The sequence below is a fragment of the Staurois parvus genome, unplaced genomic scaffold (assembly GCF_062004578.1).
Source record: "Staurois parvus isolate SC_StPar_1 unplaced genomic scaffold, SC_StPar_1.0 ptg000018l, whole genome shotgun sequence".
NCBI lineage: Eukaryota > Metazoa > Chordata > Amphibia > Anura > Ranidae > Staurois > Staurois parvus.
In genome coordinates this window covers 566,849-593,951 of record NW_028317814.1, presented here as the reverse complement: position 1 = coordinate 593,951, position 27,103 = coordinate 566,849, and the positions used below count along the sequence as shown (strand labels likewise).

General features: G+C 40.0%; 1 protein-coding gene across 1 annotated transcript in view; it reads right to left on the bottom strand.

The window, feature by feature from the left end:
* Nucleotides 1–27,103, bottom strand: part of DNAAF5 (dynein axonemal assembly factor 5) — a 98,756-nt gene that overhangs the window by 11,076 nt on the left and 60,577 nt on the right. Inside the window, exons 9-11 of the mRNA XM_089681824.1 lie at nt 17,646–17,793; nt 9,529–9,679; nt 6,943–7,099 (exon numbers count right to left, since the gene is read on the bottom strand). Of these exons, the coding sequence (XP_089537950.1) occupies nt 6,943–7,099; nt 9,529–9,679; nt 17,646–17,793 (456 nt within the window). The remainder of the gene's footprint in view (nt 1–6,942; nt 7,100–9,528; nt 9,680–17,645; nt 17,794–27,103) is intronic.

The following is a 27,103-nucleotide window of genomic DNA, read 5'->3' as shown; positions in this document are numbered from 1 at the left end:
GAGTATTTTAAGATGTCAAATGGTACAAGACAGGGATGTCCATTGTTGCCATTGTTATATTTGTTATCACTGGAGCCCTTACTGTCCATGATTAGGAAGAACATAGACATAAAAGGAATAAAGATAGGAGACAGACAACATAAGGTAGTGGCTTATGCGGACGATCTGATGTTTTATGTTGGAAACCCCAGAACATCACTTCCAAATTGCATTGAGGGAGTATGGAGAACTGTCGAACCTGAAAATTAACCCGACAAAGACCGAAATCTTAAACATAAACCTTAAAAAGAGCGAAAAGGAAAAATTACAAGAGGAATTCCCTTTCCTTTGGAGAGACAAAGAATTAAAATATCTAGGAATAAAACTATTAGCCTCAATTAAGAACCTATATAAAGCCAATTATATAGCATTATTAAATGAGATTAAGGAGGAGCTGAGGAGAGTGGGAAATGGAAACCCATCGTGGATATGTCGCATAAACTTGATAAAGATGGTAATTGTCCCCAAAGTATTATACAAATTTCAAATGATCCCAATCAAACTCCCAAAGGCATATTTTAAAGAACTTAGGAAAATGATAATAAAATGTATATGGAGGAATAAAAAGCTTAGAATAGGTTATGAAACGTTGACTAGAAGTAAAGAAAGAGGAGGATTGGGGGTACCAGATTTTAGGAGATATTACAAAGCGGGGATTATCGCGAGAATCTTCGACTGGATACATAATCCGGAGAAAAGTTTGGTTAAAATTGAGATAGCACTGAGTGGAATAAGTTTAAGTAAAAGTATTTGGGTACCTGCACAATATAGGAAATTAGAGGAGAGCACAAGCACGTACACTCTTAATGTTTTAAAAGAATGGGATTTATTACACTACAAAAGGGGTGGGTTTTTAATTCACAATTAATACCACTTAGGAACACAAAATATTTCATCCTGGGTAAGGATAGCATAGCAGGGAAATGGATTATAAAACAGGAGGCACAATTGAGAGATATAATGGTAGGAGAGGAACTCGGGTCATACAAGGATATGGAGGAAAGAAAGGGAGAAGTCTTTAATAAGATGGATAGACCTTACCAACTGAAGTACTTTTTTGAGAGCCTTCCAAAGCCTATAAGAACTAGAAAAGATTGGAATCCATTTGAGTCACGGGGAAATGGTAGACACGGAACAGCAAAAATACACAAGATACTAATGGAACTTGACACCGACACAAAATTAATGCACATAGAGAAATGGGAAAGAGATATGGGAAGAAAAATAGGAGGAGGAGGAGCAGAGGAAAATGCTCACATTACTTCACGAAAATATTAGTATGAGGGAAGTAGAAATAAATTATAAGTGTTTGAATAGATGGCACATTACCCCTAACGTGGAGCACAAGATGAATACGGAAATTTCACAGATGTGTTGGAGAGGTTGTGGAGAGGTGGGCACGTGGTATCATATGTGGTGGGAGTGTCCAGAAATACAGGTGTTCTGGCGGAGGATAGTTTATTTGATAGGGAAAATTACCAAAATCAGTATAGGATTAGATCCAGAACTATGTCTCCTCCATATCTCAGAACTCTCAGTGAAAGCATATAAGAGTTCGGGGATATGGCATTACTTTACCGCAGCAAAGAGCCTGATACCCAGGTTCTGGAAGAAAAGAGAGGTGCCAACTGAGGAGGATTGGATGGGTAGAGTAAATCAGATTTCTGGGACAGAAAGATTGTACTATACGCCTGAGGACAAGTTGGAGATGTATAATAAAAAATGGAAAGGCTGGGAAGAATCTAGAGAAAAGGTGAAATATATGAAGAGATAATATCCCTGGAAGTGGGTTTAGAATTGGGTTTAGGAATAACAGAATAATATGGAGTTAATGAGAGAAGAGAAAATGTGGAGTGTGGGAGGGAGAGGGGAGGAGGGGAGGGGGGGATGGTAAGAAAAGGAAGTTATATATAAAAAAATTATAGAAGGAGAAAATATGGTTTTGATAATTATTTTAATAGAAATTATGAAATGATCTGTATATGATTTGAAAAATTAATAAATATTTATAAAAAAAAAGAAGCTTTTCCTGGGGAAGGACAACTTGTTTCAGGGCAATGTTATGCAGGACTGGGTCCAGCTTTGCTATTTGCCAGGGTCCAATCACCTGGAAGTAGAGCATAAACCAATGGTTAAAGAATTAACTCTCCTGTGTCCTCTGATGTACAATTAAGAAAGCTGTATTATAAGGAGTGTTCTAATCAAACTGGGACTTTTGAGTTTATATAATAAAAGAACAAAATTTCAAGGAATGCAAACTGCATTTTTTTTTCAACATAATCCCCTGCTACATTTCCACACACTTATCCCAGAGTTTAACTAATGCCTGGAAAGCTTGGGCATAGAAAGATTTGACAGTACATTTGAATCATCCTAGGACAGCCTGCTTTACTTCATCAATAACTATGTTCACCGTTCCCACAGAAAGATTTGTCTCTTGTGCAATTTCAAGACAGGTTATGCATCCATTATCCAGGATCAGGTGTTCCACGTGCTGAATGTTCACAGGAATGACTGCTGTGGGCTGAGAAACACCACGGCCGAGATCGTCACTGACGGACGTACAGCCAACTTTGAAACATTTACACCATTCAAAAGGTCTTATTGTGGCTGGGCGTTTCATCACCGTACTATGCTTGAAGTTTTCTGTAGATATCAGCAGGTTTTACGCCTTCATTCACAATAAACTTCATCACACGCTGTTCCATGTATGCACTAACACTGTTGTCTGCCATCTTGAGAAATGGTTTCTGGAGTGGCCCGTGACATGTGCGCTACCTACAGTAAGGCCTGGTTCACATCTGTGCAGGTGGTGCCATCGAGGGACCCGCACAAATACCTGAAGCACCCACACAGAGGAATGCGGGACCTGCAGGCGGGTGCCATTAATCCTAATGGCACGCTGCCCGCACTAGAAATCGCAGCCGTAATGGGAACCTCGATTCCCATGGGGGCTGCGATTTCCCAAGTAGTGCAGGGACTTCTTCCCTGCTTGACCCAGGGCATGGGAATCCATTCAAATGAATGGGCTCTCATGCCTGCACAAACTGTGGCCCGCACGCCGCACATATATGAACCTGGCCTAATAGGAAACACTTGCCACTTACTACTGCATGTAGTACTGCCACGCTAGCATCCCTTTTTATACCTGTAAAATTAATAGTCTCAGTTTGACTTGAACACCCTTTGCATATAATGAAAACTAAGCAACAACTATATAACAATGTTAAGTCGGAGCCAAGGCTTTCCTATTTGCATGGGGCATAAGCTTTGTTGACAGCAGAGCTAAAGAGCTGACTTCCCTACAGAGTGTAAGAGTCCTCTACAACATACTGGCAGGATGTAGCTTCATTCAAAATTGGGTTTAAATCCCAATATAAATCAGCTTAATACATTCCAGGAGCATCAAGCAAAAGGTGTTTGATGTCTTTTCGTGTGTTTTTTTCTGGAGCAGCTATAGCCTAAGTGGGAAAACCTGTTATCTGCCAGCATGCTGCAAAATCGCACCCTTGCACTCTGTGGGGAAGCAGTGATCTTTCTGCAGAGGTCTGACATTTCCCCTGCCAAGCCACAGTTAGAGCTCTCCAATCAGCAGAGAGCATGAGCTTTCCTGATTGCAAAGCTATAGGTCTGGAATGCCAAGCTTTTGCAAAGAGACTGATGATTCCCTGCAGACAGCAAAAAATCCCACTCTGCACCTGATAGCAGGCAACAGGCTTTTCTACTCATGCTATACCTGCTTTTGAAAGAAAATGAACTGAAAGATATTGCACGCCTTTTATTTGGATGCAACTGGAATATATTTATCGGATTTAAAAAGACCCCCCCCCCCCGTGACAGCACGCGGAGGATTTTCTCCCCACATCCGCTGTCAGAATTTAAAACAGCACAGCTGTGCAGGGCTCCACCCACATGGCCGCATCATTTATTACAGAGTTCTGTGAATAAACTACAAGTACCATTGGCCACCATGGCCGATGGCTTGTAGCTCTCAGTGAACTACGGGGGTATGGATGAGCTCTCTGTATTTCAGGCAGTACACCCATAGCATGTGGTAGGAGGCTGGAATATTTGTCGTTTTGGGAGTGGAAATCTATTTTATATACCTATTACCAATAAAATTACTGGTTGCACTATGGAGGGTCTCTGCTTGTGTCTTACTATGACCCTGGGAGGAGCTGGCTGCTAAACTGGTGGACGCTGGAGGAGGAAGACATTATCTAGAGAGTGATCCATACTGATAGGATCGTGTGATCCTGAAAGCGTGCTGGCCCCTTGGGGTCTAAGGAAGGAGGTGAGGGGGCATTTTGGCTGTTAAGGATTGTCACGTGTGAACCACTTACACTGCACATAATTTTGCATGAAGAGTGGAGTGTGAAGCTCATCATTAAGCACTGCATCATCAGTATTATTATTATTAATTTTGGACTTTTCTCATATTTGAATTTTCGTTCATCTTTTTGTGCACTTTAAGTGTGGTACCACTGTATTATTATTATTATATATGATATTTTATTATATATAACATAATTTTTCACTTTTTGCACGAGATATTCCCCATGAGGGAATACATGCATGACACTGTATATGTATTGAGTATCTTGGATTTATTTTGGGGGTGTATTGAGTTTATATTGTATTACGTTTTTATTAGATATTAATTAGCGCTGCACTTTTATATACAGTCATGGCCGAAATTGTTGGCACCCTTGATATTTCTCCAGGAAATCATGTATTTCTCACGAAACGTATTGCATTAACACATGTTTTGCTATACACATGTTTATTCCCTTTGTGTGTATTGGGACAAAACAAAAAAAGGGAGGAAAGAAAGCAAATTCGACATAATGTCACACAAACCTCCAAAAATGGGCTGGACAAAAGTATTGGCACCCTTTCACAACTGCGGATAAATAAGAATGTTACAAGCATGTGATGCTCCTGTAAACTCACCTGGGGCAAGTAACAGGTGTGGGCAATATAGAAATCACACCTGAAAGCAGATAAAAAGGAGAGACGTTCACTTAACCTTTGCATTGTGTGTCTGTCTGTGCCACACTAAGCATGGACAACAGAAAGAGGAGACGAGAACTGTCTGAGGACCTGAGAACCAAAATTGTGGCAAAATATCAACAATCTCAAGGTTACAAGTCCATCTCCAGAGAACTAGATTTGCCTTTGTCCACAGTGCGCAACATTATCAAGAAGTTTGCAACCCATGGCACTGTAGCTAATCTCCCTGGTCGTGGACGGATGAGGAAAATTGATGAAAGATTGCAACGCAGAATAGTCCGGATGGTGGATAAGCAGCCCCAAACATGTTCCAAAGACATTCAAGCTGTCCTGCAGGCTCAGGGAGCATCAGTGTCAGCGCGAACTATCCGTCGACATTTAAATGAAATGAAACGCTATGGCAGGAGACCCAGGAGGACCCCACTGCTGACACAGAGACATAAAAAAGCAAGACTACAGTTTGCCAAAATGTACTTGAGTAAGCCAAAAGCCTTCTGGGAAAACGTCTTGTGGACAGATGAGACCAAGATAGAGCTTTTCGGTAAAGCACATCATTCTACTGTTTACCGAAAACGGAATGAGGCCTACAAAGAACAAAACACAGTACCTACGGTAAAATATGGTGGAGGTTCAATGATGTTTTGGGGTTGTTTTGCTGCCTCTGGCACTGGGTGCCTTGACTGTGTGCAAGGCATCATGAAATCTGAGGATTACCAAAGGATTTTGGGTCGCACTGTAGGGCCCAGTGTCAGAAAGCTGGGTTTGCGTCCAAGATCCTGGGTCTTCCAGCAGGACAATGACCCCAAACATACGTCAAAAAGCACTCAGAAATGGATGGCAAAGAAGCGCTGGAGAGTTCTGAAGTGGCCAGCAATGAGCCCAGATCTAAATCCCATTGAACACCTGTGGAGAGATCTTAAAATTGCTGTTGGGAAAAGGTGTCCTTCCAATAAGAGAGACCTGGAGCTGTTTGCAAAGGAAGAGTGGTCCAAAATTCCGGGTGAGAGGTGTCAGAAGCTTATTGATGGTTATAGGAAGCGACTGATTTCAGTTATGTTTTCCAAAGGGTGTGCAACCAAATATTAAGTTAAGGGTGCCAATACTTTTGTCCAGCCCATTTTTGGGGTTTTGTGTGACATTATGTCATATTTGCTTTTCTGCCTCTGTTTTATATTTGTTCCAATACATACAAAGGGAATAAACATGTGTATAGCAAAACATGTGTTAATGCAATACCTTTTTTGTGTGAAATACTTGATTTTCAGGAAAAATATCAAGGGTGCCAACAATTTCGGCCATGACTGTATATATATATATATATATATATATATATATATATATATATATATATACATATATATATACACACACTTTTAGCCTCCATGCAAACTAGCATTTTATTAAGCTCCTAGAAGCTATTATCAGCATTTTTTCTGCTCTTAGAAGCTAAATAGTGGTATCCTATGTGTCCATGCACACTACTTTAGGCTATTGGCATTTTTTGAGCTTCAGCATCTAGGCGCAAAAAAAAAAAAATAGTTTTTGTAGAGTTTTTACAACAGAAAAAAAAAATGCTAAATGCTCCTAACAGCTGTTTTCAAGCTTTTTTTTTTCCTCTACATGTACTGTAAAAACGCTAATGCTCTTAAATGCTTCTATCACCAGCGGTTTTTATTCAGCATTTTTCGAGCTTAAAAAAAACCGCTAGTGTGCATGGCGCGTAAAACTGAAAGTTCAATTGGGCTTTAACGTTAGTGCAAAAAAAGCTAATGTACATGTTACTGCAAATATAATTTGGACATTCAAATTTAGTTCTATAAGTTCCCACAAAAAATTAATTCCTTTATCCATCTTTAGATTAGTTTGTAGTATTCATATAAGAACACTTGCCGAGGTAGATCTTGTTCAGTTGGTCTGGATTTAAATGGTGTTCACAGGCCTCTAGTAGAGCCCGAATAATACGACAGGACATCAAGCGGCTCATCTTCGAGTCTTCTTCTAAAGTTGTAAGCACCGTGGGCATCAGAATGTCCTGTATCTGGAGAATCTGCAAGACACAAAATGCACGTTACAGAGCGCTTTATGTTACAGTCCACATTTTGTTACGTGGGTGCAGTATTGGTGCCTGTACAAAGCCTGATAGCTGCAAGCATTTCACACAGTGCTTGTAATGATTGAGGGATTTTCTGAGTATATAGTAGAAAGTATGTAAGCCCAAAACGTTCTTACAGTTTTGAAGTGGTGAGGGGTTAGAACCTCTATCAGTTTTTTATTGCTGTGCATGTCAACAATGAATCCTCCTATTTGTCCTAAAGACCATTGTCACTGGGACTGAAAGTGACAGAAAATCTAAAAGTCTGAGTTGTCACAGAGGGGAAATTTTCCAGTGGGGACACTTCTTTTGATGACCACTAAGAATTTCTCTTATTTTGGAGAGATTTCCTCCTATTTAAAGTTGTGTTTATTGGACAACAAAAGAGAAATCTCTTTATTAGGACACAAATGGTGGAAGAAAAACACACAGACGTTTTTACCATTTCGTACTCTATAAAAAAAAAAAAAACGAGAACAAAAAAAAAGTTTTGACTTCAGAAGGACTTAAGTTGAGTGTTTCTGACTAGCTGCCAAGTGAGTGCCCAAGATCAGGGAGCAGGGAGTGGGAACTGCTGAGGAATTCTGAGTTTAAGGAACTCCATACAACCCCTGAATTTTCCATTCATTCTTACAGAAAAATACAGGAGCAAAGCACAGGATAAGTGTGAGTAAATCAGTCATGAGAGAAAAATGAATGAAGAGATTTCTTCTTAATGCTTTGGCTTCAATGCGGAGTCACTGACCCAGAACAAGTATGCACACAGGTAAAGTCATAGTAATGTCAGATGGTCAGATCAGCACACTTTCTCTGAGTCAGTAACTCTGGGGCAGCACAGTGGCTAAATGGTTAGCACTTCCGCCCGGTAGTACTAGGGTCGCTGGTTCAAATCCCAACCCCAGCACCTCCTGCCTGGAGTTTGCATGTTCTCCCTGTGACTGCGTGGGTTTCCTCCGGGTACTCCGGCTTCCTCCCACACTCCAAAGACATGCTGGTAGGTTAATTGGCTCCTGTCTAAATTGTCCCTAGTATGTATATGTATGAATGTGAGTTAGGGACCTTAGATTGTACACCCCTTGAGGGTTAGGGACTGATGTGAATGTACAATATATGTATGTCAAGTGCTGCGTAAATTGACGGCGCTATACAAGTACCTGAAATAAATAAATAATAAATAAACTCAATGCAATTATTCTTTCCTTGCAGGTTTCTTGTCTAATTCCACAGCTTAAATCTTGGAGGTCAGGAAAGCTCTACTATGTGGTTAACCTCCTTGGCGGTATGATTCTTTCCGATTTTTTGTGCTGAAAGCAGTACCATTTTTTTGCATGGAAATATGTAGTTTTTATTGTAGGCTGTAATTTTTAGGAATAACTCACTGAAATCTGTACGAACAAGAGTCTAGTAAACATTCCGGATATGATAAAACTTGAAACACAAAATCATAAATTATAATTTAATAAATAATCATAAAAAATAATAATATAATAATAAAATGTAATTCAATAATATAATCAAACCAAAAACACTGAAATTTGAAATACAGAGGCAAATTCGCACATCGCTGAGCAAAGTCGCAAAATCGTTTTCAGTGTCTGATGACGAATTTCCCCACGAATCATTATCACTCAATTCTGCAAGTGGTTCTGATTTACTATCGCTGTTCTAAAACCGCTTTTGACGTAAAGGGACGCTTTTTGGACGCCAGGGACTTTTCTAAGTTTCCAGGCAGAAAGAACAGTCAAAATGCAGGCAGGGAACAGGACAAAGCAGTAGGGACAAAATATATGTGAAATGCATTGAAACAGCAATGATAGCAAAAATGTCATTTTTTTAAAATTTCAAATTTCCCGCCGGTTCCGGCGCCCGCACGTCCCGACGTCACAGGGACCGGAACACGGAAGCCGGATGCCGGCATCGGCCGGGGACGCTGCAGGGGACACATCACGGGAGTGAAGGACAAGGTAAGTGCTGCATGGACCCCCTGAGCAACGCCGCATGGTAAGCCCGAGTGTAGCTCGGTGTTACTGCTCTTGGTATTGAAATTTTACCCCGAGCTACACTCGGGAAAACCGCTAAGGAGGTTGAAAAGACCCAGTAAGATCTACAGGTGTAAAAACTATAATTACTGGTAAAATGTTCCTGTGCTCTAGGATCGGACCGGAGTCTCAGGCCAAGCCTGAATTTGAACCTTTGACTTGCATACAAGTTAAAATCATTATGATCACTTAATGGTCTAGTAACAGTTGCTGTGAAGTTGAGGACTTGAATGCACCCTGGGCCCAGAATCCTGGGTTCCCCAATGTGATTGTAAGACAAGTAATTATTATCAGTATTGTAGTGTTGGGTGGAATTCTATATACCAGGATATTACATCACTATACCTCTTGTGGGGAGAGAACTTCACTCTGAAAGAGGACCCAGAGGCAGGACACTGCTATGGTTCGGATGGCTGCTGCTGTCCTCCCAGCTTGCCATTTCAAGTTGGGTACTAAAACGTCCTTTATGAGGGTTTCCGAGTGCACATGGAACTGCCTGTATGTGAAAAAGCACAAATAGAAATCCACTAGTCAAAAAAATTGTTTTGCTGCTTTTGATCAGTTTTGTGATCTTTATGCATACATGTACTTTAGTAATAAACAAGTAGGATAATGCACTTTGTTCTGGGAAACTAGCTAAAGCATAGTGTGGTGACAGAACACATTGTGGCAAATGCAAACACTAAAACACTTAAAAAAAGTTCACCAAATTAATAAAAATGTCTCATCTTTCAAAAACAAGACACAACATTCAGTAAAACGTGTGTTATTGTGCGAGTAACCCCTTAAAGGGGCTATCCCAAATTCAGCAACAGAATTACTAACTATTGGGATTTCTTTTATGGATCCATGTCATTCTTTTAGCTTTGTGAAGGTATAAAGAAATCCAACTACTTGTATTTGTTTGGATTTTATACCAGGAAGAATGATTTATCTTTTCCTTGCCGATTTGCCAGCAGGGGGCACTTCAACACAATATTCCATCACAGTAGAAAAGCTGCAGAACTAAAATTTTGTTCTGAAAAACTCCAACAGAGCAGTCTGCATGAGCCTGTTTCTTCACAGGTCTAAAATGAGACAAAAATCATGTTTATGGGTACCGCAATTGACAATTTGTATAAATGCAATGCCAAATAGCTAAAGCACTACACTAATTGGAGAACTTTCACAAATATACAGTAACTGTAAATAGTAGAAGGAATGTTTTCATTTTTTGGTCTTGAGTTTTAATTTTACAGCTTTCAGTGATGCAGGCTGATTAAGGCGAACATTTCTCAGCACCTTATACCACACCAGTAAAACACAACACAATCTAACCCTTCTAAATGATGGCAGAGTCATACTGCAAGTAGAGAACCTCCAATAGAGCACTATCACCTACTGCAAACATATTATCACGTTTTTCAGATATTAAAGATGAAGTTCAGTCTAATAAAACTGCAGGATTTGATTTCAAACTGAATTAATATAATTAACAATTTTATCCTACTTCCCTGTATCAGAGCCAAGCCTAGCCTGGTCGGCACTCAAATAGAAACAAAAAGTATTTTCTGCCATTTTTAACTCTTAATTGTTCTTTTTTTGGTCCATTAAATATAACATTTAAAATGTTGTGGTATATCTGTTTAATAAATTACAAAACATTTTTGTTGATCTTGTCTGAAATCTTGTGAGCTTAAGATTTCTGGTGCTCTCTGGCTCTGATGACTGTTGTCAATTCCACTGTTCTCAGCTATCGCTAAAAACCACCACAATACCCATATGTTTTGACAACAGGAGAGGGATGGTGTTTTGTAATCCAATATTTTATTTCCTTTGTATAGGAGGATTAGGGAGTGTTTACATCCTAGGAGTATATATGTTTATTCCAGAATGACCAGGTGAAGATAAGAAAAAAGCAAACTAATGCAACCACCACATTTAAGGAGTATTACAGTAGTGTTAAAACCAAAAGGCAAGAATTTATTGTATTGCAGCTAACCTATTCTTAAATATGATGGCTGAATTCATTTTCTATTTTAGGCTTTCTTCTTTTATTTCACCTGGTGATCTGGTCAGTAAGCTGTCTTGCAGACGCGGAAGTTAGAGGGTTGAGAAAACCATTTAACACAGAGAGGGGAGCTTATAATGATTAGCTGTTATTCATTTATGTTAAAAATCTTTATCCCAAAAGGAACAAAATTGTTGCTGTAACTGCATAAAAAAAGTGTCAGCTGAAGTTTTGGCTTCAATTTGTTAGTGTATCTAAATCTGCTAGTATATCTAACACTCCCTTCCCCCCCAGACTGACAATGCTGCTGTCCAAAGGTGTCTCTGTTGCTCCTTCATTCAGAGTGCAGTCACTCGAATACAGGGAGTGTGTTACTGGCCAGATCAACAGGAGGAAAACAGAGGGAAAAAATGAAAACTGATGCAGCCACCACATCTAATGAATTGAAAGCTGCAATATATTACATTTTTGGTTTTGAATTTATTACCACTTAAAGCTACAATAGACTACATAATTGTTTTTGGGTTCAGATACATTTTAAGTGTAGGCGATCAGATAAATACATAAATGAAATACATATTATATACTGTATTTGCCAAAAAAGTGCATGCAGATGAATTTCTCTTATTTTATTCCTTTTGGTCTGTTTAATACACCTTAGTAGCACTTTATTATATTTGCTTCATAAGTGCAAAAAAAAAAAATAATAATTACGTTGATCTTGTCAGAAATTCAGATCTGCAAACTTCTCCAAAAAGCCCTCCTGGTTCTTATATTAGACTACAGAATGATTGAGCCTTTATGTTGTAGAGATCTACGAATAGGAGTGGTTGAGTAGGTTAGGAAAAGACTCTGGACAGGGCTGACACCACTCAGTCCACTCAATAGCTGTGTGTTAGCCCACAAGAGCCTAAAAAGGCATACAGTGAAGGAAATAAGTAATTGATCCCCTGCTGATTGTGAATGTTTGCCCACTCACAAAAAAAATCTCCAGACCTTAATCTGATTGAAAATCAGTGGAGTGAACTGAAAGTTCGAGTTGCCAAACGTCAGTCACCAAACCTTAATGACTTGGAGAAGATCTGCCAAGAGGAGTGGGCCAAAATCCCTCCTGAGATGTGTGCAAACCTGGTGGCCAACTACAGGAAACGTCTGACCTCTGTGATTTCCAACAAGGGATTTGCTACCAAGTACTAAGTCATGTTTTGTGAAGGGGATCAAATACTTATTTCCCTCATGAACATGCAAATCAGTGCATAATTTGTTAGCCATGCATTTCTTTTGAATTTTTTGTTGCTATTCTGTCTCTGTTACAATACACCTACCATTCGATTTTTAGACTGATCATTTCTTTGTGAGTGGGCAAACATTCAAAATCAGCAGGGGATCAAATACTTATTTCCTTCACTGTAGGGGTTGATTTTCTAAAACTGGATAGTGCAAAATCTGGTGACGCTGTATATGGTAGCCAATCAGCTTCTAACTTCAGCTCATTCGATGAAGCTCTGACCAAAAAAAAAAACAGGAAGCGAATTGGTTTCTATGCTGAGCTGCACCAGATTTTGCACTCTACGATTTTAGTAAATCAACCCCATAGCCTACCTTTTGGATATATTTATTATCTGCACCCACATTGATGAAAAAAAAAAAAAGTGCATTTAATAGTTTTTTCATTGCTAGTGCAATTCACAAGTCCCTACAAACTATTTCCCTCGTCCCAAGTCTATACAGACGTTACTGTTATGTTGATGGAAGTAAACAATGAACTACAAGTGCAGTGACCTCATCCCACTTGTGCTCTATTGAGAGCTGTGAGTCTCTCTGCCATGATGGCAGTAGTCTTCTGTAGTAGTAGAAGTTGTAGTCTTCTGTTTACAGATCCCTGTGACTGATCTGTGAATGGATAATGCACAGGCACACAGAATTCAAAAGAATAAAGCATGCTGAGGGGAGAAAAAAAACCCACACTTCAGATAAGTGGGGTGGTTGGAGGGTGGGGGACTGGGGAATATGACCACGATTCATGTTATTATTTATTTCAGGTACTTATATAGCGCCGTCAATTTACGCAGCGCTTTACATATATATTGTACATTCACATCAGTCCCTAACCCTCAAGGGGTGTACAATCAAAGGTTACACCCTTAACATGGTCTGAAAGGTGAACTTTGCCTTTAAAAAGGTATTGTTTTGTACTTGGAGGGTCTTTAAGGGTTAAAACACAAGAAAACAGGAAAAAAGTGCATGCATTGCAGATATGTCCTGCATATGTTTTTACTTTGACATATGCTTTAGGTATTTTTAATGAATACCTAACTAAATTACATAAAAATCTTTTACATCAGCCTGATCTTATGTTTTAATACGTCTACGGGAAATGTCAATTACTGCTTATACAGCACATATTATACAGTACATACAGTATCTAGTATTATTACCATTATTTGTCCTTTTTAAAAGCATCTTGCTGGAAGGAAATATGCCTAGTTTTCACACATTTACATTTAAACTACTAGGAATGTTTTTTTTCCCATTACCTAGAGGGCCATGAGAAATGGAACATTTTTAAATCCTGATAAAATCAGTTTATGTGTCTTGACAATAATTTATGGTGTACATGTCAAACCCAACCTCACTGGAGACCTACAACTGGTATGGGTGCAATATTACACCCATAACACTTTGTGGGATCCCATCACAGATCAATCTCTTCTGTCGCCTTCAGCTAAATTTTCAGCATAGTCTAAAGCCGTTTGAACAGAGCCAGGGAAAGCATGTCATTAGTGGCAACATTTCTTATTTAACAAAGCCTCTAATGCCAGTACAAATAAGCAGACAATGGGACAAGTCTTTATATATTATAAATTGTATACACTGGCCACAGGCTTTAAAAGGCTATATTAAAGTTATTTTAAAGGTTTACTTTTTTTTTTTCTAAAATAACAAATATGTTATACTTATCTGCTCTGTGCAATGGTTTTGTACAGAGCAGCTCTGATCCCCCTCCTATGGGGTCTCCCAACGGTGTTTCTGGCTACTCCTGCATTCTGAGTGATCCCATAGCAAACCGTTTGCTTTGGGGGCACTTGTGCAGGCTTGATCCCGAGCCACACTGCGTAAGTCTACTGACATACACAGTATGGCTCAGCCCCGCCCCCTGCTCACAGGATCTGACTGACAGAAGCAGGAGCCAATGGCTCCTGCTGCTGCCAATGTGCACTGCACTGGATCGAGATCAGGATTAGGTAAGTATGTGAGGGATGGGAAAGCGTTAAGGTAAAAAAACTTTTACCTTTACAACCATATTAACCATTAACACTACTCTGAAGGATTACTACCGTTGAACACAAACTGTGCTTTGTTCAGTAACAAGTTTTCTTTAATGCCTTCATCCACATTAGCACATACTAACCTTACTTATACTCCTCCATCGCTGCAGCGAGGACAGGTAGCTTGTGTAAGCTCTGAGTTACATCAGTATTTCATATGTAAATACTGTATAATAATAATAATAATATGTTCTTCTATAACCTGGAAGTACCAGGTCATTTCTTGGTTGAACGGAGCTCCAGGGATCAAATGATAGGGGTGTATGTGCTTCCAGAGGCAGAGGAATAAAAACAAATTACATTTCCTTACATAGACAAAGCACAGGTTTGCTTTAATATCCGCTGGGCTGGGCTTGCTAATGGCTTAATTTTATTTGGAGATGCTTTGAAATTATTTTCTATTTGGCCCATATGATATGTGTGTTGATAACAAGTGGGTGGAGAGTAACCTGTTCCCTCTAAAGTGGATCATCAACAGCCAAGTTAATTTTACAAATACCCAAACTGGTCAAAGTATGGCAAGCTCTAAATAATGACCGGAAATATTTACAGTCTGTACCATGAATGGTGCTCCTAAGCTAGAAAGAAGTGTACAGGAGATACACTTCCCTCTGGATCACACAAGAAATAGTTCTCTTCATTAATACGGAGGAAAAAACCATTAGTGTGCTTTAAACTTTTTATAAGGCTCGGTTCACACTGATGTGGTGTGGAATTCGCAGCGTTTTCTGTGCGAACTCTGTACCACATCAGAATCGCACCCCGTTCATGCAAACCGCTGCAGGTGTGTATGTTAACACCACCCCGAAATCGGTCTGCAAAATGTGGTGCGATGTGAAGAATCGGATCGCATGGGTGTGAATACCCATGCGATCCGATTCTACTGCGGACCAAAAAAAAGGTCCTGCACCTTCTTGCTGCGGGTGCGGTGCGATTTGAGCCATACAATATGTATGGCTCCAACTGCACCGCACACAATTTGCATGTGATTTGCACAGGAATGCGGTGCAGTTTCTGTGCGAATCACATGCGATATACCGCACAGCATATGTGTGAACCCAACCTTACTCTGATAAAAATAGAATAATTGTGAACAAATAAATTACAAGTTGTCCACAGCACACTATCAGATACTGTGTTTATTTTTTAATCTCATTAACAGCCTGTTTACACTGGAATGCGTGTGTTTTTGCATGGCCCATTTTCGATAGCCTATTCATTTCAATGGGCTGCCAAACATGCGGGAATGCATACTGCGGTAACATGCAGCTTGGTGGCTGCAAATGCACCATGTTTGCTAGATGTGGTTTGGGTGCCATTAAGAAATAACTGCACCCACACGCATTTAACAAGGGCAGCGTACAGTGAACACGAACGGAAAAGCACCTTTCCCGCATTACGTTCTGGTGTAAACGAGCCCTAAAATAAATGAAAGCCAGAATCTGTTTGGTTGTTATAGGTATACATTTCCTATTCTCCTTTTTAGTCTTTTAGCTAATTATCTTAAAATTTGTTGGAAGACTGGAATCCCTATATGCCATTCAATCTATTTTTTTTTTTATACAAGCTTTTATATCTACTACGCTTATAAAAATGGAGCAGCATGGTGCCTTAGTGGTTAATACTACCCTGCAGCACTAGGTCCTTGGTTCAAATCCCAACCAGGACTTTACCTTCACGTTTTCCCTGAGCTTGCGTGGATTCTCCTGTTTCATTTTGCACGCCAAAGACATGCTCATTTTTAAACAATCCTAGCATTTAAGTATGCATGAGAGATGGGGACCTTAGATTTTAATGTGCTAATGGGTAAGTAGTGCCTGGGATCATGGAACTAGTGAGTGCATAGGTAGAGTTAAATAGAATTTGAATCCAGAAATGAAAAAAATTCATATATGGCAGCTTATCAGTCCTTCAATGCGGTTTTCTTTTTTTTTTCCAAGTTTTTTGTCCTTTATTTATACTTGGTGATCCTGCCTGTAACACACTTCTGGCCCTAGGAAGACAATGCTCACTTATCATACTCATCTATAAAGAGGCAATATTGTTACTCTTGGGAAGAACTACAGAACACCTCCACCTTCCCTATTCTCCATTAAAAGGGGGCAGGTGTTTTCAGGTGATAACAGTCAGCATATACAGAGTGCTAAAGAAGATATTAGCTCACCGGATTTTTGTACAGGATCAACAGGCATGTTAGCAGGTATTGCAAACATATAAATAAACCATTTAAAATTTTTTGATATAACATCAAAAGGGTGCAAATAAGAGAGGTTTATTGTCAGGCTTTCCATACATTTTAAAATATAACTAAAGGCAAAAGAGAAAAAAGGGTTAGAACACCTGTCAAGTTTTTACTGCTGACTGTTGCCCTGTTAGGGAGAGTCACCCTCTCTATTCGTCCTGTTTACCGTCATCACCAAGAGTGAAAGTGAAAGAAAATCCCAAATTTCCAGAACAGGAAGAGGGGAAATATTTCAACAGGGACATTCGTTCCAGCAACAACTAGGTATTCCCTCACTTTGGAGATTTCTGGCTACGGGACAGAAAGTAAAGGGAAATCTCCCCAATAGGATACAGATGGCAAACACACACAAAAAAAAAATTGACAGGGGTTATAAAATTCAGTAAAAAATGTTGCCTTAGTTCTACTTTAAGTGTGGAGGATGCTGATAGCAGGTGAGAGCAAAATCAGTAAGACTGCACTGCCCGATCAGCACATTCTTCTGCTAAACTACAGTAGGAAGAAAAAGAGGAAGAGGAGAAAGAAGGGATACAAAGAAGACAGTTGAAGGAAGTTGTATATAAAATATGTATAGGTAAAATAAGTAGTACTTAAGATAAGTGAACTTTATTCAGTGTCCTTGGTAAACCTCTGCTTCGATAAAGGGTACATTCTTGAGAAACACTGACATACCCATTTCAGCTATGCATTAAGATGTCTGCCTGGAGGTCTGCTTTAATAGACATGCTTGTGCTCGGTGTTCTTTTAGTTACTTAATTAACATTTCTGTGTAGGACTAGGAAAGAACAATACGTCTTTCAAGCATTCCTGTCTGCAATATTGTATGATGAGCGCCCAAAACTCTATGAATGAGAGCTTATTGTTTTCTACTGTAAAGGAAGTGCTATGGAACTCTACAAACCCTTTTGAGTTGACAGTTTCACTGGGTTTTAGAAGACGTTTTGACAACATGGTGAACACTTTCAGGCGCATTTGAGGATCTTTGCTTGTTTGAAGGCAGGTCTTCAGAACTGGCATTAACTGATCTAGATGCTCTCCAATGACAGGGCCTGAAAAAGACATAACATATTTAGAATAAAATTACTACATCTTATGATGCATACATAGACACCGGGGTCCCCCTAAAGTGATACTGAAGCTAAAAAAGTTTTTTTGCATTAAAGTGGTTGCAAAGGCTCAAGGTTTTATACCTTCATGTATTCTATTGGCTGAGACAGAAGCGGAAGCCATTGGCTCCCACTGCAGTCAATCTCAGCCAGTGAGCCAATGAGAAGAGAGAGGGGGCAGCGCTGAGCTGCAGTTCTATGTGTGAATGGACACAAGGAGCAGCAGGCTGCCCTCATAACAAGCGGCTTGCTGTGGAGGCAAAAGACACGGAGGGAGGGGACAGGAGAGCCGGACCCAAGTAGAGGAGGATCCAGGTAAGTATAGACATGTTTATTTAAAAAAAAATTAAAGAATCACTTTAATGCATTCCTTGTGCAAATGGGAGGATTTGGGAAAACAAATCCAGCACTGTACACGACAGCATCTCTTCTTCCCTCTATTCCTCCTCACACAGGGACTCAAAACAGCAGCAGGATCCATTGGCTCCTGCTGTTGTCAATCAATTTCATTGAGGAGGAAGTTGGGGGCAGTGAGGAATAAGTCGCACTGTGTATGTCTATGCAGCGTGGTTCCATAGACACACAGCTCGAGATCGAGCAGACAACATGTGCCTCCATAGCAAATGGCCTGCTATGGGGACATATGAAGAAGAGGAGGAACCAAGATTGCTAACAGGGGACCCGAGAAGAGGAGGATAGGGGGTCGCTCTGTGCAATACCATTGCACAGAGCAGGTGTGTAAACAAGTCTTGTTTTCTAATTTTAAAAAATTATTTGATTTGAGCAACAGTTTAACATGAACTAACCAACATTAATAGATATTTGTTGCAGAAGCTGTAAGTTGGCCACCTGAACTATTGCATTACATCATATTTCTAGTGAGCACATATTTTATGTTAATTATTGTAGTCTATCTTAAGGATTTTTGGTGTAACTATGGCATGGCTTGTATTGAATAGAGATGTGTACACTACCCACTAGAGAGAGCTATGGATTAGCCTTACTCAACTTCCCTGCATTATAGAGGTAACATACGGCATACACCACACTGGGAATGTATTGTATTCAATGAGCCCTCTAACCCAAAGACTTGCATTTTGAGAAAAAGCAGAAAAGCACAATCATCATAAAGCACTGCAAGACTAGAAGAAGAATCTGTGTATGTAACACGAAAATTGGATGCCCCCAGGTCATATGTAAGGCTGAAGTTCAGGCATACAGCTAAATACACACAAAATTCATGTACTGTATGACAGCTGTTTAACCATTTGAGCTACCCCTTCATGACCAGGGCATATTTTGTTATTCAGCACTGTGCTAATTTAACTGGCAATTGCGCGATCATGCAACTGTACCCAAATTATATTTATATAAATTTGTCTTTTGGTGGTATTTGATCACCACATGTTTTTTTTCTTACAAATGTTTTCATAAATTGAGGCCAAAATGTATTTGGTCTTTGCTGAAACAAATTCTAGTAAGTGTATAATTGTTTTTTGCGAAAGTCTTAGCATCTATACGTGATGGTATATATATTGGAATTTACGCAGTTATGGCGCTATACTGCTAATCACGGTGATCAGCAGCTTATAGTGGGACTGTGTTAGTGCTTTTCTGGGAGAAGAAACTGCAACATTGCTCTTCTGTTTGTCAACACAGGACTCTAGGCTGTGATTGGACACAGCCAAATCACCAGGTTTCATTCAAAATCATTGAAATCTGTTGATAAAAATCTCAATGTGACCAATAACAGTGCGGGTCAGCATAAGGCACGCACATGCACGTGCCCATAGACCCAGAAGAATCCAGTTATGCATATTTACGTGACTGAACCTGCCCATTGCGGTAGTAAATGTACGGTGGCAGGGCAGAAAGAGGTTAATTTGTCAAAAGATTTGTATTTTCTATCCGGCCAGTCTTGGGATTTACACACCACTGCTGTACAGCACAGTTCTACCTGGCAGGGGAGGGTACCAGATCTTTCTCTGCAGTAGTTGAACTTTCACTTAAAGGTCTCTTCCCAACTTCCACTCTGTGACTGGACAGTGAAGGGAGAAGCAGCAGACTGAGCTCTTCTCTAATTTACTCTGCTCATACCTTCAATCAGCATGCTTCTTGCATTACAACACATCAGACTGGCTCATTGTGCTTTTTCTTCCTACCCATCTCTGAGCTCTGCTGTACAGGGGACTGCAAGAGGCTGAAGTAAAGTAAAATTCAGATATTTGCACTGCTTCCATAAAAATGTAAAGATGTATTAATGATTACAGAGCTGCATTAATTTATGTCCTTTTTATCTACCTAGAGTTCAGCTTTATTTATAAAATATACAGGATTTCCCAAAAGTCTGGAGTCATAAGCATAAATGTATTTAAAAGTTTTATTACAGTAAATACTCAAATTGATGGCCTCAGACTTCTTGACACGTGTATACATTGAAAACTAGAACATTTAATATTTCTTAATGTAGCAGAACTGATGTTGTAACATGAAGACATGACTTATTGCTTTAGTGCAACAATGGTTCTGGGTTGAATCCGAAAGACTACTGACTTCAGATGACCCCATAGAAAAAAGCTGAGTGGTGTTAGGTCTGGAGATCTATTCGACCTCGACTTCCTATTCACTGGTTTGTAAAAATTTGCTTTAAAAAAAAAAAAAAATCTCACAGCAATAACAAAGTGTGGTGAGGCACCAACTTGCTGAAACCACATTTTATATTGTTCCGACAAAGGTATGTCATCCATTTGAGGGACAAGAATAGATTGGAACATACAGGAGGTAGGCTTCCCCTATGACATTACGATTACAAAAATACAGCCCAAATTGGGTACATTTCAGAGCAGTAACATACATTGTGCCAGTTAACACTACCACTGAGATAGAATGAGGCAGTTAAATACCATCAATTTCCACTGTTTATGAACCACTCACAATATTCCATACACCTATCTGTGTCATCATGCAATGCCTGAACCATCTGCACTTTAAAGGGATGGAAATTATTTCTAAAGATTCAACTCCTACGGATCCAGACTTTTGGAACATCCTGTATATGTTTTTCTTAACCCTGGGGACTAGTTTACACAAGTGTTAGCCCTCTTAAGAGGAATCCACTTTGGATTGTTCTTCAGAGGGTGTTTGACAGGTGCTGAAAAGGCATTAAGTCACTTGTTTTAACCCCTAAAACCCTGCACCACAACCATATGCATTGAATTGTGTTTGTGGCACTGCCTTATTCAGGTGAATGGGTTGCGTTCGGCGCATGGTACTGTCAGAACTCATTGTTCCTCAAACAATTCTTGAAACGTTTTTTGCAGTGTGGCAGGGCGCTTTATCCTGCTGAAAGAGGCCACTACCATCAGGGAATTATGTTTCCATGAAGGGGTGTACATGGTCAGCAACAATGTTTTGCTAGGTGGTATGTGTCAAAGCAACATTCCCATGAATAGCAGAACCAAGGTTTCCCAGCAGAACATTGCCATAAGCATCATACTGCATCTGCCAGCTGGCCTTCTTCCCATACTGCAGCCTGGAACCATCTCTTCGCCAGATAAGTGACCCACGCACTCCCGGTCGGCCACATAATGTAAAAGAAATGATTAATCAGACCAGGCTCCTTCTTCCATTGCCCTATTTATGATGCTCACGTGCCCATTGTAGGTGCTTTTGGCTATGAACATGGTTCTGCACAGGCACCCTTGACACAGCTGCAGCTACACATTCCCATAAAACGAAAAACTGAGATGCCCAATTTTTCGGCTTTCAACACTACAACTTCATGGATAACATATTTACTTGCTGCCTAATATATTCCACAGACTTTCAGGTGGCATTATAACAAGTTAAAGTTATTAATTTAACTTGTTGATCCTAATGTTATGGCTGATCGGTGTACAGAATATACAGTTTTGCTAGGTGTCTTTAGTCTAGTAATGTCATGGTTCCTTTCTTTCCAGTAGTGGTTGGGTCAGAATGCTGCAGAGAAAGGTGCCATGGATTGATGTGGCACCACTCTCTTCACAATTATCCTAGAGCCTATATCTCCTGTATGCATTTTAATGCCCAATTTAAATTCGTACTGGAGAGAGAACAGCTCTTATATTTTGCTCTCTAGTGGCCTGTGTCTCATACCTTTTCTCTGTTCCAGCGCTACACCCCCCTTAAAGTGGTAAACTCCCTTTCTTGTTCTGTACCTACAAGCAAGACTATAAGAAGGCTGACTTGTATCAGTAAATATCTCCTAAACTTGCACCGTTTAGGAGATACGTTTATCTGCAGCAGCCAGTGACGTCACCGGCACATGCATACTGTGGTCTAAATGGACAGCGTGTGCTGGAGTGACGTCATCGTGTCTCAGCCATTTAAATAGGTGAGGCCCGTGGACCTGGAAGACAGAATGGGGGCATACTAGCACATTATAAGAGCCTACTGGGGTATCTTTTTATTTATAATGCGGGTTACTACGGCTGTAAGACTTTCCTGATTTTGACACTTCTCGGTCTGTCATAGGCCTGTGTCCTGTGCCATGTCTCCAGTTTCCAACCCATGAGTAACTACCATGTCCTATAGTAACAGTTTGGAGCTTCAAACCACAGCAGGTGGCAGGTGACACAGTCATGAGACACTCTCTTAAGTGTGAAATTCAGAAGACATGGCAGCAATAGAATGAAAGGAAGGTAAGAGACACAGGCTTCTGGAGAGGCAAGGATAAGAGCTGTTCAATTGCAGGGACTTTGTGAAAGTAATGTTTTCAGTCTGACAGGTTTGCTTTATTAGTACATGTACTTTCAGAAAGGCAGGGCTGAAATCAGGCTTCTAAGACAAAGAACATTGGGGGTAATTAGTGAAATTTATCTTCATCTTGTGACTTTTGGGAAACAGTCACTGCATAGCATGGCAGAAACACAGGTATCTGCCCTTGGGCAAAACGGCCAAGGATTCCTAAGACACCATGTACATATTAGGATAGACAATGCCACAAAGAACATATTGTATGATTAATGCGTATTGCAGGACTGACTGCTGCAAGACAGGGGTTAAAGAGCAGCTTAAAAAAATATTTTAAAAGTAAGGCAGATGTAGGGCTTGCTAGTGTCACATGGATCAGTACATATTGCCATGTCCATTGGAACAGGTTAATAAGTGGCTAATCTACCAATGAAAGCATTGGAGAACAATACTTTGACAGGCTGAAATGTGGGCAAATTTCATTCGGGTGATTCCTGATCTATTTGATCAATATCTTCATTTCTCATTACCTGTAAAATTATTTGTCATTTTCTGTTCAGACATTTCACAATTACTGCCAGTAAATAGCTAGCAATATTTTAAAGCAGCGAAAACTCCTGCAATACATTGTGTCAAAAAAATCATACAAACTGATATTATTTATTTATTTATTTCAGGTACTTATATAGCGCCGTCAATTTGCGCAGCTCTTTACATATATATTGTACATTCACATCAGTCCCTAACCCTCAAGGGGCGTACAATCTAAGGTCCCTAACTCACATTCATACATACACATACTAAGGCCAATTTAGACAGGATCCAATTCACCTACCAGCATGTCTTTGAAGTGTGGGAAGAAACCGGAGTACCCAGAGGAAACCCACGCAGGCACAGGGAGAACATGCAAACTCCAGGCAGGAGGTGCCGTGGCTGGAATTCGAACCAATAACCCTAGTGCTGCCAGGCGGAAGTGCTAACCATTTAGCCACTGTGCTGCCCATATAATATAACATGTAAGCAGCAAAATCACTTTCAGGTCCTTGAAGTTAATTGAAACTATGGTATGGGTTATGCTTTAACCAACTGACCCCAATGTATTGTTTATTATATGTATTACACTTATAGTGGTTGTAAAGGATAATAGTTAATGTAAAAAAATAAATAAATAAATAAAAGCATGCGTTACCTGCAATGGTTTTACACAGGACAGACCTGATCCTCCTCTTCTCGGGTCCCTTGCTGTGCTCCTGTCTCTCCCCCCCCTCCCCCATATCAAGCCACTTGCTCTGGGGGCACTCATGCATGCACCTCCTGTCCATAAAAACAGAGCATGGCTCAGCCTTCTCCTCAGTGGCTGTGATTGACAGCAGCAGGAGCCAATAGCTCCCATTGCTTTTCTGAGCCGCTGCTCTCGTGCACATTGCTGGATCAAGGATGGCCATCACACTGATCAGTCACTGTGAGCCTGTTGCTGTGTTTACTTCCTCTTCTAAATGAAGGGAAAGATGCATTGTATCTTTTTCTTCTTGCAGGAGAGGAATATATAAAGTGTGAAGAAAAAAAAAAAAATCACTTAACTTCCGGAAGATTTACCCCCCTTCACGACCAGGCCATTTTTTGCAATATGGCACCGCATTACTTTTATGCAGTAATGCAATGCTGCACATAAATAAAACTTATGTCATTCCCCCCCCCCCACCACCAAAAAATAGAGCTTTCTTTTAGTGGTATTTGATCATCTCTTGGGTTTTTTTTTTTTTTTGCAATATAAATGAAAAAACACCAAAAAAAAAATTACTTCCTGCTATAAAACATGCAATAAAATTTTTTTTAAAAAAAATCAAATTTCTTCATAAATGTAGGCCAAAATGTATTCTGCTACCTATTTTTGGTAAAACCTCCCCCAATAAGCCTATATTGATTGATTTGCACGAACGTTAGCGTCTACAAATGGCGGTATATATACGGTATTTTTTTTTTGTGTAATACTGGTAAGGGCGGTGACCAGGGACTTATAGCGGGACTGCGACGGACTGTCTGACACTGACACTTTGTAGGAACCAGTGACATTAATACAGTGATCAGTGCTATAATATACACAATCACTGTATTGATGACACTGGCTGGGAAGGGGTGAAACATCTAGGGCGATCAAAGGGTTGTGTGCTTAGCCAGGCGTTTACTGTGTACTGTTTTTACTAGGCAATATGCTAGATTTTATTCCTGGAATAAAACCTAGCAGATAGCCGTTGACATAACACAGCTCTAGCTTGTTTACATAGGCAGAGTTGAGTTTTGTCAGTCTCCTTGGCGATCAACAGGTGCCGGCACTCATCCATTGGCCGGCACCTATTGATCAGCTTCTGCTGTGTCCAATCACAGCAGATTCGGCGCTCCGGCGGCATGCATGTGCCCCCCAGTGGCCGAAGCGTAAAATCATATTTATATACGTGATTTTGCACAGAATGTCTGCCCTGTAGCAGTAAATCTGCTATAAGGTGGATGGCTAGTGGTTAAAAATAGCTAGATTAAGGATTGATTTAGGTTAGTGCCAGGGTTACTTTGTCCTAAATACAAATACTAAATACATAGGTCAGATACATATATGAAAATTTTACCTGACAGGGGATTTCTATCCATCCAGGTGTCTGATTTAAACAGCTCTGCACACACAGTACAGCCCTGTCTGGCAGAAGAGGAGAACTGACTTTTCTCTGTAGCAGTTCAGTATACTTATAGGTCTTCCAACTCCCCCCCCCCCCCACTGTCCACCAACAGTAATAGGAGAAGCAGCAGACAAATAAGGTAATCTCTCTCAGCCTGCTCCCTCCTGTAATTAGCATGCTCCTTGAACTGCAGCACAACTAACTGGTTAGTTGAGCTGCCTTTTCCTCTCCCAGTCTAAACTCTGCTGTACAGGGGATGCATTAGGCTGTGACCAAAATAGGTTCAGGTACTTCCACTGTAATAAAAAAAAATAAATTCAAAGATGAAATATTAAATACAGAGCTACAATAATTTATGTCATAAATGTCTGCCTGGAGTTCAGCTTTAGGTCAAGTATATGTTAAAAAAGGATAAGGAGAATTAACTTCAGTAAAAGGCCAATCATCAAAATACGTTGATCTAAAGACATAGGTAGCTGAGGGCCTATGAACATCTTAACTTGTAAAAGTTAAACTTAGTTCCACTCACTCCTTGCTCCCAAGCAGCTCTTTAAAAAAAACAAAATCAGGAGGGAGACCTTAAGGGTTACCTCTTCTGAAAGTGCCAGCTACCTGGCTGTCACATTGGTCCTCTTTCTTAAAAGATAAGTTCAACTTTTAAAAAAATAAATAAATGCACATCTTTTTGCTGATAAAAATGTGCATTTATTATAATTTTTTTATTAACCCCCGCCCCCCCCCGAAAAAAAAAAAAGCAGCACTAAACAATATTAAGTGAGTGATTACAACAATAAAGTGCAAATAATTAAATAAACAAATTATAAAGTGCAAATTTTTAAAAATAAAGTGCATAAAACGCCAAAGTGCAATAGATTAAAGTGCATCAAAAACATACAAAAGGCCAAATGTGATATAGATAAAAAGTCCATATACATAAGTCCAACTTCAAAGTGCTGAATGAAGAGCGATCCTCATAAATACAATCAATCTCTCTTCATACTGAAGTGCCGTGAAGAGACTCCAATCACCATGTAAACCAAGTGAACCAGGTAAATCTCACCTCTTAACAGACTCGGTGGACCATCAGATTATAAATGGTGAAAAACGCCCATAAGGCTCCTCGTTAGGTATCACCAGCTCAGGAGGGAAGCAAAAGATCCATCGGCAAAAAAATGAAAAGAACTCCCATGGTGAAGTATGTAAAATAGGTGGTTCCACACCGTTTATTGCACAACTGGTATACATAAAGAGTCTTCACCAAAAGCAACAGGTCTTACAAAAGCATTAAAACCATAAAGCAGGCTGATAGCTACAAGGCAAACGCCGACCGCAATCGGCTTCGAACTTGATGACGTCATGTATAGGCGACTCTAAGGCGTTTTTTCAGAGTGACGTCTTCGGGGGACAGGCTAGACGTCCGTCATCACACTACAGAAGAATACTCATGGGCCTGCTAATTGTAAAGGATGCCACGCCGGCACGAGATATCCTCCAGTCAAGACGCTCACGCATGCACAAAATGTCCAGATATTAAGACTACCCACGCATGTGTGAAATACACGCCAACTGGACGCCAACCAGGAAAACCTGGTCGCTGCAATGTAAACTCCCACGTGGCATATTGCCAATATTGAAAGGAGAGGTTTCAAATATTGAAAGGGAGGTTTGTCACTAAAGGGTATGATATGAGAGAACTTAACCAGGTTATTTGTGAGGTTGCTAAGAATAGAAGTGCTTTGCTGTCCAGGGCGGATTCCAGGGAGAATCAAAATGACTGCTTTATTTGTGCTTTAATAAGCACTGAGCGGTGAAAAGAATTTTTAAAAAATATTGGCCAGTGTTGAAAAATGACC